At 31.6% G+C, this 14859-nt stretch overlaps 1 protein-coding gene across 1 annotated transcript in view; it reads right to left on the reverse strand.

Moving 5' to 3' along the window:
- Nucleotides 1-2006: 2006 nt before the first annotated feature.
- Nucleotides 2007-14859, reverse strand: part of LOC139504855 (glutamine amidotransferase-like class 1 domain-containing protein 1) — a gene marked incomplete at its 3' end in the record, with an annotated part of 30879 nt that continues 18026 nt past the window's right edge. Inside the window, 6 exon segments of the mRNA XM_071294771.1 lie at nt 2007-2076; nt 3456-3549; nt 4406-4500; nt 5353-5460; nt 7981-8086; nt 8493-8569. Of these exon segments, the coding sequence (XP_071150872.1) occupies nt 2007-2076; nt 3456-3549; nt 4406-4500; nt 5353-5460; nt 7981-8086; nt 8493-8569 (550 nt within the window).

Raw genomic sequence — 14859 nt, forward strand, 5'->3', positions numbered from 1 at the left:
AATATATATTCTTGTTTCAAAGACCAAATTTAAGAGAAATAGTCCACAAAGAAGCAAAGAAGCAATTAAAAGAAACATCCAGTTTGGCCATTTCAATTGATATTTTATAATGTGTCTTTCTATATTGAGATGGTACACTATTGTTTCAGATAAGGGTGTAGGTTTGCACGGTACTTTTACAACGTTTAAACCTCTAGGTCAGGAATCTGATGTTCAGTAGTTGTCGTTTGTTGATGTGATTCATAAGTGTTTCTCGTTCGCAATTTTTATATATATTAAAACGTTGGTTTTCCCTTTTGAATGGTTTTACACTAGTAATTTTTGGGACCCTTTATAGCTTGCTGTTCAGTGTGAGCCAAAGCTCCGAGTTGAAGACTACTTTGACTTATAATGGTTTACTTTTATAAATTATGACTGGGATGGAGAGTTGTCTCATTGGCACTCATACCACATCTTCTTAGTTTAAACATATTTATTTATACCACATCTTCTTATATCTAATCTCTGTCAAGCAAAGACAATCCTTTTTTACCAAATAAGTTTAAAGTTTATAGTTTATAGCTTATAGTTTAATAGTCCATCCAGGAGCCACAAAGCATATGTATCCTTTTTTAAGCAAAAGATTACAACATATGAGCTGCATTAGATAGAAATCAACCTAATTTCTAATGAATATCAAAACTTATTTTGGGTAGAAAACATTTCTATGCAAAGTCTGTAAGTGTTTGAAAATTCAGTTGATATAAGAATCTACAAAACATACCTAAATTCATTTTCTTTTTTGTTTTTGTTTCAAATATTCCATTATCTATCAAAGTTTAATACATGTATATAGGCACTTGCATAAGGTCGATTTCTATCTGTTGTAGCTAAGCAAAAAAAACACCCAAAAAACTACAGTGCAATAAACAACACTCAAGTAAGTGAATTAAAACAGATACTAATATTAAGGGCTTTTCAATAGCATGTTATGTGCGCTTTTTGAAGGCATTTGAATAGAGATGTCTTTTGGTAGATATGTCTAGAACATATTGAAACTTTAAGTATAAAACTATATATTATAATATTGCAACTTTTTGTCACTTTTTTTTTTTATAAAAGTGCAATGTCAAAGACCCTCATATACTTTTCTTTCTAGAACAGCCCTTAGCAACTCATGAAGTCAGTCAGGGGTACTACTTGTACAAGTTATTTTTATTTACATGAAGATGTAAATAATAATATACTTATATAAGTAAATAAAATACACTTGTATAAGTATCTTACAATTTACTTATATAAGTATACTAATTTTTATTTCCTCAAGTATTTTTTAAATAAAAATGATGTGTACAAGTAGTACCTCTGACTGAAGGAGGTATTAGTAATTTCTAATGAAGTAATTATTCCCTATCTCCTATTAGTGTCATGTTAGAACAACACTTGGGAATATGTACAACAAATGTTCAACTGTAAAAGTTATAAAACTACAATAAATAAGATGTGTTCAACAATTTCGTCAATAAATTTGTCAAATAAGTTTCTTTCATGTCATAACTATTTAAAACAGCATAGATTTATATTTATATTTATATTTATATCTATATTTATATCATGAAGATAAACTGAACAGAAGGGTTTTATCTCCCATCCCCTATCTTTTCTTTTGTCTGTTTTTAAAAATTAAAATTAACAACATTTCTTTTAAATGAACAACTAAAACAACCTGTCAGATCAATATACTATGAATTACATTGATTCCATGCATTTGTTATTGCCTTTTCGATATGACAGACCAAAAGGTGAAAATAACTTCTGTGATGACATGCTGGAAAAGCTGCATACTAATTTATGCGTCAGATTTTATATTGCAATTACTTAACAGAGGTAATTACTTGCAATAATTTTTGAATATACAGTATGCAAAACATAAATGAGTCTATGTAGATTTGAAAATTCCAATCATTTAATCCTTGAATACCTACTTCTGAGCACACATTAATGTTAAGTTTTGTACTGCTGTTAGTGTAGAGAGATCATTCTGTCCTGTAATAAGATGTCGGTCTATAATCACATGTACTGCATCACAATCACTACCTACAAAAAAAGTCAAACTCATTGCTTTATCATTATGGAGGGGGCAGGATCTTTTTCGAGACCTTGGGATCGGGTGTTTTTAAGCTTGGGATTTCCGGATTGACCCTTTCGGGATCAGGGATTATATTTTTTTAAATTTGGGATCTCTGGATTTCATGTTTTTAAGCCCAGGATTTAGGGATCAGGACCCCTCCCACCCCCACCCCCTCATTATGTAAGTAATAGACTTCTATTCAACACTCCAATAGAATGAAATGTTTTTGATGTATTACCTTGGCCACTTCACTCAGATGATTATAGAAATTCTGAAAGATTCCATGCATGATGATTTCACAAATCAATAAACTTTGAAAAATATAACTTTATACATGTAGTTCAAAAAATAATACACTTAGTTCAAGACAACTTTCATCCAGTTCAAAGAACTGTATTGCCAGTGTATATAACTTCATATTTGTAATGTCATGGCATATGGGTTTATAAATGTATAAATTCTTTGGTTTTGCCATGATGCTACTAAAACTAATGGAAAGATTAATTTTGAACAATATATGATTCATCCATAATGCAACATAAAATAACTTTGAAAAATACTCAATAATGTGCAATTTGAACTTTGAAATATAAATAACCAGATTGTCCATGATTTAAACAGCTGCATAGTTTGTACATTCAATTGAGAAAAAATAATCTTGGACTAACTATTAACTAATTTTGACAATTTCTCAAGCAATATCTGATGTTTAACCTCTGAATTTCACATTTCTCATAAACACATTCATAATTTCATATAACTATTACATTAGTTTCAATGCAAATTTGAATCTATGCTTCATGAAATAGTTTTGAAATATTCAATCTTACTACAATCTATACATTCTAATTACTGTGGATTCATTAATATTTGTTGGAGATCAATGTTCATGGATTTCTTGGGTACAGGGGAACAACAAACTTAAATGTTCAATGAATTACAAGTTTCCTAAACTAATATATACAGACTTTGGAAAAACATCAAAATTAAATATCCAGGAAAATGCAAGTGTTTCTCAATCCACAAAAACTGTTTCTCACAAAAATAAACGAATCCAAAGTATATGATATTTGATCACAAATATAGAATATTTTGATACAAACTAATATAACCAATTTAAGCCATCATGAATTATCTCCCCTTTGTTAGTTCTATTGTGCATATTTTGTACCAATCTACTTCCCTCATTGTTCTTCGTTCAATTGTATTTTGTTTGCAATTGAACTTGAAAACACTTAAAACTTAGAAAAGACTTTATAAGATGAACGTTTTTCTCTATTAACCTGTAACCTAATCTATAATTTTTCAAGCTTCATTACTTGAAGTTTAACAAAATTAAACTTACAGTTATATTTTCCACCTAGGTCTTTTATTGTATCTTCTGTTATAAGTGGTAATGAAGAAAAGTCTGGATATTTTGCTAATTCATATACTGATGGCTGAAACAATATATTACTATAGTTACCATTAGTGTCACTACTGTAAATTTAGAAATTTTTGCATGCATTTGTTATTGTGATTTTGTCATTTAAAACTAAAATGCAATTCAAATATTTGTGATATTGAGAAATATCCTGTTTAATTCATATTAAAGATTTCAAAATGCAAGTTTAAATTATTGCAATTATAATCCTGTTGCAGTTTTTTTGCAATATTTAAAACATCGCAATAATTTCTGAATTTACAGTAAATACAAAACATTTAAATAACTCAGATTTGATAAATTCTTTATTGCTCTTGTATCTTATCCAAATTCTAAATGACTTTTCTATGCTTCGACGTATTTTTAGGTTGTTTTTTTTTTTTGTTTTTTTTTTTTATTATTACTTATGACAATTCATAGAACAAAATACTGCTAGTTCATTATTTTTTTAAGGATACCAGTTTTCATCGATTTCATGGTCATGATGGGTACAGTTGAACCAAAAGTAAAGTACAAATTTTCATATATTTTAAAAGCTTGTATGCAGATTTTTTTTTAAATAAACCATCCAATATCAATGAAAATAAATTTTTTCCATAATTCACTAAAATCTGCTTACGCCAACTTGTCTCTACATATAGAATTATTAATACAATTCAAAGAAGGGATTCAGGAAAAGGACTATACTACATATAAAAAAGAAGATGTGGTATGATTGCCAATGAGACAACTATCCACAAAAGACCAAAATAACACAGACATTAACAACTAAAGGTCACTGTACGGCCTTCAAAAATGAGCAAAGCCATGTATACTAAGTATCAGAAAATAAAAGGTAGTCAACATAGAGTTAAAGGCATTGAATTAATTACCCCGGTTAAACTATAATCTTCAAAGGACCATTGTTTGTTTTCTTCTTTTGCACAAAACAAAGCAGCTACTCCTAAACCTATTGCACATATTGATTCTGAAAATAAATAATTGATTTGATAAAAAGCTGTATCTGTAAACAAGTATTAAAAAAATTAGAATCTCTGAAGGAAGTAAAGACTCAAATTGCAAAATTGCCCATTACTTTGATGTATTTTGTAAATTTTCCTAAATAATAACCACGTTCCTAAAGCTGGTAAAATAAGTGAAAATTCCTCAAATCATTCCATAATTAGCAGTGCGCAACTCTAATATACATTTATGTGGAATTATTCTAAAACGTTTCCAGTCTGGGTTAAGAACTGAAAGAGGAATTGACTACAAAAAATATAGGCACACTTTCTAGGCAATCTTTTTTTCTGCTTCTATTTCATAGTTAACAATCATAGTTAACAATTCATTTGTTAAACCCAATATTTCTATACATGTATAGTGTTAATTAAAAATTTAATATTGCGAGGTTTTTATTATTGCGAAATATTCAACAGAGTTGTAAACACAATAATTAATTTAAACTTGCATTTTGAAATTTTTTATATGAATTAAACATGATTTTTCTCAAAAGCATAAAAATTAACATCGCCTTTAAGTCTAAAATGACAAAATCGCAATAATAAATGCACACAATAATTTCTGAATTTACAGTATATGAAAACCAGACAATTCCAAGACTTTTTCCTGAATTCTGTCGAGTGTCAAGTGAAAGGTCAATTGATGTCTCAACATTATAGTAGAAAGAAGCATATTTTAGATAGCAAGGATTTCAATATGCAATCCGCATGGCAAACGCAAAAAGAAAAATAAATATCGTGAATGATGAAGAAATGAGACAAATATAGAATTATGTCCTATATTGCTTGATGTTTATATCTTCAGAACTGGTACTTACTTTTTTCTTTGACAAAATGTCTGATAATAACAGCTAAGTCTTCATTGTTTGTTAAATCATGTAAAGCACCAGGAGCAGCAGGTATCAGTAATGCTGAATATCTATTAGCTGGAAAATAAAATAAACAGCATTTAAAATAATTGGTCGAAATTCTTCCGATATTTATTTTATGCAGTTTCAATATGAATTCTTTCTGAACATACTGTTTTTCATCAATCTTTTTCAATGTTTTAATAATATTTGAAACAATGACCTAATTAGTTCTGTAAGGTATCATAATTAAAATGAGAATTATAGCATCAAATGATATATGAAGTATTTCAAACATGCATATAAACAAGAATGTGTCCCCAGTACACGAATGCCCCACTCGCACTATCATTTTCTATGTTCAGTGGACCGTGAAATTGGGGTAAACCCTCTAATTTGGCATTAAAATTAAAAAGATCATATCATAGGGAACATGTATACTATTAGTTTGAAGTCGATTGATCTTCAACTTCATCAAAAACTACCTTGACCAACAACTTTAACCTGAAGCGGGACAGACGGACGAACGGACAGACGGACGGACGAACGAACGGACGAACGGACGCACAGACCAGAAAACATAATGCCCCTCTACTATCGTAGGTGGGGCATAAAAAGAAGATGTAAATGATTGCCAATGAGACAACTCAAATAGTTTGATATTTCTTAGATTGTTAGAAAATTCTTGAATAATCCCTCTTGGGATTCTGTGCCCGACCTGTGCATCTTTGGATAAGATCCTTACATGAGAAATGAAGACGATCTTCATCTTTCTGTTTTACATACTAATCATGCAGTTTTTAATATATCTAGTACAAAATAAAAATTTAATGGTAGGTAGGAGTTATCTCCCATTTACCAATAGAAAAAAGACAGATCAATTTAAACATAAATCATGATATAAAACGTTCATAATCACATGTTTTTTTTCATTTCATAGAAAACAGATTAAAACTTATTTGCCCAAAAAATAAAGGCAATCTTTATGTTGATAAGATCCAATATGGTGGATCACCAATGCATCATTCCAGTTTTCAAGATGACCGGTAATTTTATGAATTTGAATAATTCTTTGCTTTTTACTATTGAAAATATTTAGTTTTTAGATAAATATTACTTCATTGTGTCGATCTAAAACTTCTTAATATTGAATATTGATGAATAATTACTGTTAATTCAGAAATTATTGTGTGCATTTATTATTTCGATTTTGTCATTTTAGACTTATATGCGATTTTATTTTTTACGATTTTGAGAAAAATCCTGTTTAATTCATATAAAATATTTCAAAATGCGAGTTTAAATTATTGCGTTTACAACTCGGTCGCATTTTTCGCAATAATAAAAACCTCGCATTAATTTCTGAAATTACAGTAATCTTCTTGGTCTGTCACAATGATATTAAGATAATATTCTGTTTTGTTTTCTTAGGCAGCAGCAATCAATCCAAAGCGTAATCCCTTCAGTAGCAAAAAATATTTTGACCATTTATTCCAAATTATGTGCCATCTGTGAGGGGGAGGACAGGGATAAGGGAGACAGGGAAGAAAGGGGGTAGGAGAAAGGAGAGGAAGGCTGGGAGAAAGGAGAAAAAGTTGGAGAAAGGAGAACAAATAAAATATCTCTCCTTTTAAAAAATTTTCTAATATTTCAAGAAAAAATATCTCAAAAGGAGATGTTTTATTCTAATGGGAGAAAGGAGAACGGGGGTAGGAGAAAGGAGAACGGGGGTAGGAGAAAGGAGAACGGGGGTAGGAGAAAGGAGAAGAGGGGTGGGAGAAGGGAGAAGGGTACCCCCCTGTCCTCCCCCTCATCTGTTTTTTCTTGTCCAAATTAGTTGGCATGGATATGCCTGGTAGGTTGACTCTGTAGATTTTTCTTGTATGAAAAAAGGACATGTTCTATTTATGCTTATGTGATAGCAACCCAAATACCACAATAACCAAGATACATCTATCTGTCACAACATACAGTCAAGATATTTGTGTAGATTAAACCTCACACATATTCTGTCTGTATCAAATCAGGCTAATGTTGAGCATTTGTTTTCAATTTTGATTGTATTTATTTGTATTAATTAATTTTTTTTATATGACCATATCACTAAATAAAACTTCGCCAGTAACTGATATTTGTCTGAAGGTGCCACTTCTGAAGCAGAAGCTGCTGATTTTTTAAGATCCTGAAGTCCTTCAGTTATTTTTGGGGTTGTTTAATCTTTGGTTATAATGTGTTTTGATTTGTGAACTAGTGGTTGTCTTTATATCTTTCTTTTACCCATAGTACTCTGTACTTATTTGATAGATTGAAATGCCTTCTTGTTTCTTTTTCTTCTCGTTTTCATGCAAGTTTCAAATTTCAAGTTATCGAAAGCAAAAACTCATTTAAGATACCATTCTTATAGTTCAGAAAATAGAGATGCATTTTTTCTACCCATAATTCATTGGTGGCACTTGGATCCTTTTCTTTTTTTTTTATTTAACAAGGTTAACTGCAATACACAGAAAGCTGAATATTTTGATAACGCTGTTAACAATTCTACTTTTTTGAAGAAAAGTCTCAATAAATTTAACCTTATTTGTAAGAATAAACTCTTACGGTCAATAGTCTCTAATCCTATTGGTGTTGAGACCGATTTACTTCTAAATTCATTAAACCATCTTCTATTGTTGTCATCCTGCTGAATAAACTCTATATTCTTCCCCTGAAAAGAAGCAAAGATAAGAATGCACTACATTTTAGGCAATTTATGATCATGATGATGCTTCTTTATTTCTAGTACATAAAAGCAAAACAAGTAGCTCAAAATTCATATCTATGGAATCAAGTCTTTAAACTGACCTACCTTAATATTATGACAGTTAAAAAATTGAAGATGCACATCACAATTAACATGATAAACTAATATAGTTTTTTTCTTAAAAACTTCACTGAAATTTAACATTTTAGGTTAAAACTATGAAATTCTACACTATTGGCTTTATAAGATCTGACAAAAAGCACTTTCATTTTAAAGGTTGTGGTGGTAGGAGTGGTAAAATAAACAGCATCATAGTTATACATGTTATACATGTACCAAATACCTGATCATTATTACCAAATATACTTACATTAGGTGATGCTACCTGGATATTGAAGTTGGAGCTGGCCAAGTTATAAGCCTGTCTAAATGATTCTGAGGAGACACCTATCAAAATATACAAATACACACACTGAAAATATTGGATTAAGATACATATATAAAAAGAAAAAAATATACGCTGTACACACCATAGGCATGATGTGATCTGTTGGTAATGTCATGAGTGTCAATCATTATCATGATTAGGGAGCTACCATTTGATTTTGATGGGGGGGCTAGGATGAAAAAAAAGGCGGATGAAATTTGAAAAAAAAGGCAGGACAGGAGTTTTGAGTAAAAAAAAAAACAGGATGAGCAACTTGGCAAAAAAAAGGCAGGATGACAATTTATGTAAAAAAAGTCAGGATAAACTAAGAAAAAAAAAGGCAGGACAACAAAGAGTGAAAAAAATAAAAAGGCAGGACAGAGATTACAACTAAAAAAAATTTCATCCTAGCCCCTCCATAAAAATCAAATGGTAACTCCCTTATCAAGGAGACTTCTATACAACATATAATAAGACACACCCAAAAGTGGATATGGTCATGAGTGATATGCAGGAAACCATACCACATCTCTTACTGTAAATTACTCTAAACATGGTAATGTAGGTATTACTTGGCTGGTAGCATGTTAAATAGTTTATCAGTCAATATTCAATTATATTCCATAAAAAAAAAAATATTGGAGAATATTTGGCTTTTTCCCCTGTAGAAGAATCCCAATTTGAAAAAAATGGCTTAAAATAATTCCCAAAAAGACAACTTTTTTTCCCAAACAGTGCAGTCTCAGTTAGTAATTGTGCATGATTACAAACTGAAAACACTCATTTAAACATTTTTCAAGCCCTAAATCACTCTATGTGCAGATTTGAGGGTCTATTTATGTATCATCACGGACAATAGTGGGTCTTATTTCCAATTAAGGTTAACCTCTTGAAAGGGAGTCTGCAAATTGAAGTTCCAGTCAAATTCATGGTTTATTATAAATTTCCCAATTTTATAAAAATGAAGCATATTTTCCCAATAAAAAAGGGTAAAGGTAGTTTTGAAAAAAGCTAACAATATCACTGCATGATATAGATTACACCATTGGTTTTCCCGTTTGAATGGTTTTACACTCGTAAGTTTTGGGGCCCTTTATAGCTATCTGTTCGGTGTGAGCCAAGGCTCTGTGTTGAAAGCCTTACCTTGATCTATAATGGTTTAATTTTATAAATTGTAACTTGGATGGAGAGATGTCTCATTGACAGTCATGCCACATCTTCCTATATCAACAACAAAAACATAGATGATAAATGTCAGGGTTACAGTGGAAGATGTTTTCAAATACATATTTGTATAACTGAACAGTGCAAACATCTGTTCTTTGTAAAACAATTTCAAATTGGAACATTGACAATGTCAGAATCAGAAAATCATGACAATGTTTTTAGCACAAAGACAGTCATGACAGCTAGTAGATAGATACACTAGAGATCATCAAAAACCGTGTTGCTCTCATGTTTCTTTACTATTAGAATGATAATGTCAGCGTCTTTATTTCATTGACTTGGGGTGCCATATATTTGACCCTGCAACATGTTTGAACAGAGTGAGACCCAGTTGCAGTAGTCAAACCAAAACTTGAGAAAAGGGGCGTTCCCACTACAAGGAAAACATTTTCCAATGTATTTGTCATTTTGTGTAGTGACTATATATATGAAAAATGTTTTGTGCAGTGATAAAAAAAACGGAATAAATCCGCTGTATAACCTTCACTCGAGGAGCTAAGCACTAGCAGACAATTCACTCGAGATGCTGACATTCTCTGAAAAGGGACTGTTTTGAATGGGGAAAGGAATCATAATTTAAAGTATGAATTATATAAATCTTCCTACAATATAGGAGCACCGCTTCTTCAAAATACGACCCACATTCAACATGATTAATATGGAATCGTCATTTGTGAACGTCCTTTGGTCTATAGTTAAACTTAATATTCCTTTTTCATAATCAAGGCTCTCAATCATTGAGCTAGTACTGTTTTTTGTTATCCTATATGCACATTTCTGTTCAATGTAATCGTTGTGCCTGAAAAACGTTGCACGTTTAACAGCACAGCGGGAGCTATAAATAAAAAAGAAAAAATATACAACTGTCAACGCATATCATTTTCCTGAAAATTTTGTAATAAACATTGCAGATATTCTATACCATTTATTCCATAAGGAACTCATTCTTTATTTGTTTAGGGCCAGCTGAAAGACGCCTCCGGGTGCGGGAATTTCTCGCTGCATTGAAGACCTGTTGGTGACCTTCTGCTGTTGTCTGTTCTATGGTCGGGTTGTTTTCTCTTTGACATATCCCAGTTACCATTCTAAATTTTACTCTGTTACATATGTTACAGTCGATTGGAAAACCACAGGAATCGGAAGTTCTATCAATAAAATTCTGTAAATAATAAAGTCGACTATCAACATGATCAATAGAGCTCCTCGTACCAGATATTCGTACCTCTTTGGAAATTCGGTGTAGTTGGCAAGATGCAAGTCCAAAATATAAAATTGTGTGATATCATATTCATTGCTATATATTGTACGTATTTTAAAAAATAACGATTTTTAAAATAAAAACGAAAAAAAATAATTGTTAAAACTATGTTTTATGCTGCATGCGATAAGCTTCATTTAAAAAAAAAAAACGGCGATATTTAGGTTGTCCCGCGTAACATATTTCATTTATTGTAACCACTAAACTATGATTTTCGTCAAAACTATTTAATATTTTTTTTTTGAAGTTATGACGTCATAGAAAAAAACCGCGTTCTATACTACAAGGGCAAAAAAAATTGGGATTCCAGAAATGAGAATCAAAAAACATTTATCTAAAATGAAAAAAAGTTTAGTATTTGTATTACCTACATCAATGTTAATTTGCTTAATTTTTTGAATTTAAAGATAAATATCCTGAAAAATGATATATGGTAATTTATGAGCGATTTTTCAAAGGCTTACAAGTTTGTCGCACCGCCATTTTTTGACGTAAAAAAGACTAAACTCAAATTTACGTCAATTGTTTGTTTATCACTGCTCTTATAATGGTAGAATTTTATGACTTTTTGAAATGTTATTTTTCTTAAATTTTCAAAAAACTAAAATACATCAATTTTCGATCAGTAGTTAAAAAGCACCGTCGATTTTGCGGAGTCTTACAAGAATGTCGCACTTGCTTAAAAACAACGTTTTAGTCGAATTTTCCATTTGAACGTTGTACGAAATACTCGCGACGTTGTGTTACGCTTACATGTACGAACATCTCGCGTAACGTCACAGAATTTTATTGATAGAACTTCCGATTCCTGTGGGAAAACATACTATTTATTCCATACTAGAGGGGGTAGGGTGGTCCTGATCCCGAAATCTCGGGCTTAAAAACATGAAATCCCGAGGTCTCGAATTTTTAAAGAAATTCAAATCCCGACATCCCTATAAAATTCGAAAAAAAAATTCCCGGATCCCATAAGGGTTAATCCCGAAATCCCGAGCTTAAAAACAGTGTTTTTAAGCACGGGATTTCGGAAAAGATCCTTTCGGGATCCGGGAATTCTTTTTCGAATTTCGGGATGGCGGGATTTAAATTTCTTTAAATTCGGGACCTCGGGATTTCATGTTTTAAGCCCGATATTTCGGGACCAGGATCCCTCCTACCCCCCCCCCCCCCCCCTTCCCCCCCTCTCTCTCCCCTCCCCCTTTCTTGTAAGCATGATATTATGTATTTGTATAATAAAGCACTTTGCCTCATAATCTCATTTAAATTGAAAATCTAACCAACTTAGGGACGACATCAAAAGTTCAATGAAGGATACAAAACTTAATTCAAATAGTTTTTTCACTGACCTACCCCCTATTAACTTAATTTGGGAAAAATTGATTGACCCATATGGGTATATGTAAAAATCAATGTCGGATCACCAAATCTTGCAGCAGTTCAACCTTGAGTACATCTTTAACGGAAAGCTTATAATACCAAAATATTTACAATAGAAAAGATGATATCCCTTTTAGATGCCGGGGACGTTCCCTTGTCGTCATCCTATGGTGTATGTATATCTTAACTTGTTCGATTGACTCGTATAAGTAATAACCATATTATAATTTAACGAAAGAAATCTATGCATAACTAAAAAAAAAATACACTAGAATTTTCGATATCAAAGAACTGTCAGAACTGTCAAAACATTCTACTATACTAAATTTCAGCATCGGTACAAGATCATTTGTAAATATAAATCAATATGCAGACGTCTTATATTACCTTTTTGCATCGGAAATCATACACATTTATCCCAAAACCAGCTGTTGGGATGATGCGGGTTATGATGTAAATTGTATAATGGTATACTCATTTTCGAACGGGAGGGATTGTGCCCTATTTTCATATGATGAAAAAATAATCTGTCTATCAGTTTAATTGGGGTCTGCAGCTGGCCTGTCAGTTACTGCTAGTAGTCCTCTGTAAATTATGTTAATCATTGTAATTTTGCTTATTTTTTTCTGTTACCTTTCCTACATCGGACTCCGACTTCTTCTAAACTGAGTGTATTTAAGAATTGAATGCTCCTTTTTGTAACTTCATTGGGGTGTAAAAGCGTTGACCGAAAAAAAATTTATATGTCATTCTAAAAATATGCGCACGGTCAACGCTTTTACAATCCTATGACGTTACAAAAAGAAGCATTCAATACTTATAATTACATTTTTAGCTGGGATCATGAAAACACGTTTTTTTATCAATTTTTTATTTAATTTACCTGTGCACTTTATAGTCGGACCTCGGGTTATCATGAATGATAAGTTTTATTGTGTAATGCATTTGCTTAAGGAATAACACGTGTTGTGCAGTTAGCCAATCAGAATAACGTAATTATAATGAAACATACATCTAATGTAATTATTGCTGTGCATGGTTGTCAATTCTAAACTGTCTAGAGGTATAGTGGGAGTTTAGAGATCTCACAGAACATGTTTAACCCCGCCTCATTTTTGCGTCTGTCTTAAGTTAGGAAACACTGGTCTTTGTTAATAGTCTTGTATGTTATCATTTTAAAATTTTGCCGGCGGGTTCATATCATGTACATGTTTCGAAGTTTAGTGTGACGTTCATGTTTGCTGAACTCGACACATTTTTGTTTAGGTGCCAGCTGAAGCCTGTTTTCTGGTGTTGAAGACCCATTGGTGGCATCGGGCTTTTTTTTTTCTTTTTTTTTTCGGTCGAGTTGTTGTCTCTTTGACACATTCACCGTATCCATTCTCAACCTTTTAAGCAATACATTATATCTTACAATATAAATCCTTGCTTTATAAAGCCGTTAGCCAGTGCCGTCTTTCCGGAATTGAAATTCAATTAAAAAAAAAGGCAATCTAATTAAAATTAAATCCCTTAATTGCTCCCGTTCTGATATGTCGCGCATCACGGGAGCAAATAAAGGATTTAATTTTAATTAGATTGAAAAAAAAGGTTTCAGACCACACTCGTTTTATAGTTGTCATGCCCCTTTAACATGCAGAAGTGTCTGTGATCTAATGATCAAAACGATTTATTGGATATGGAAAAAACTTGTTTCAACACACATGCAATATATATTTTTACATGTAATGTAATGTTGTATTATATATTATTGAGAGATAAGACTTAAATAAAATATTAAATTGAATTGCAAAAATCTTATATAAGCATTTATAGATTACCGAACTGCGAATCACAATCATTGTGTACATATTTTATCATAAAAAATCTGCATGCTCTGCTGTACTTACCACATGGCCTCGTTATATTATAACGGTAAGGTTTTGCTTATTTTTTTTATCTAAATGTTTTCTATAGTCCCCATTTTTCTAAATATTCTCCACCCCCCCCCCCTATATTTTGAGATAATCTTGATGATTACAGAAACGAAACGACATTTTCGAGCAAGGGATTTACACGTCATTACTATTCAATACACATTTTATGATAATATATATCAATATAAAATTGCTTTACAAAGTTGAAGTTGTGTTCCGGTTGGTACGTGAGTATGAACACATATTAGTGAAGTTAGGCCCAATACTGAATCATCGATCATTAGAACGTCAGTGGCAAGTATTTCATCGTGTGTTAGCCAAAAACCAGTACATGGGGTCGCGTTTGTTACGTTTTATAGGGTTTATATGATACACCGTTTTATATGCATAGTTTCAACCATTAGTACTAAAAAAATGCTTATTACATAATGGAGTCTAAAGTACGTAGTCAACAGAGAATTGTTCTTGACCACTTGGAGTTCTTTCGAAGTTGTGTATTTTTTAGTGTACCAAATATTTTTGTATATGATAT

This window comes from Mytilus edulis, unplaced genomic scaffold (genome assembly GCF_963676685.1).
Source record: "Mytilus edulis unplaced genomic scaffold, xbMytEdul2.2 SCAFFOLD_432, whole genome shotgun sequence".
Classification (NCBI taxonomy): domain Eukaryota; kingdom Metazoa; phylum Mollusca; class Bivalvia; order Mytilida; family Mytilidae; genus Mytilus; species Mytilus edulis.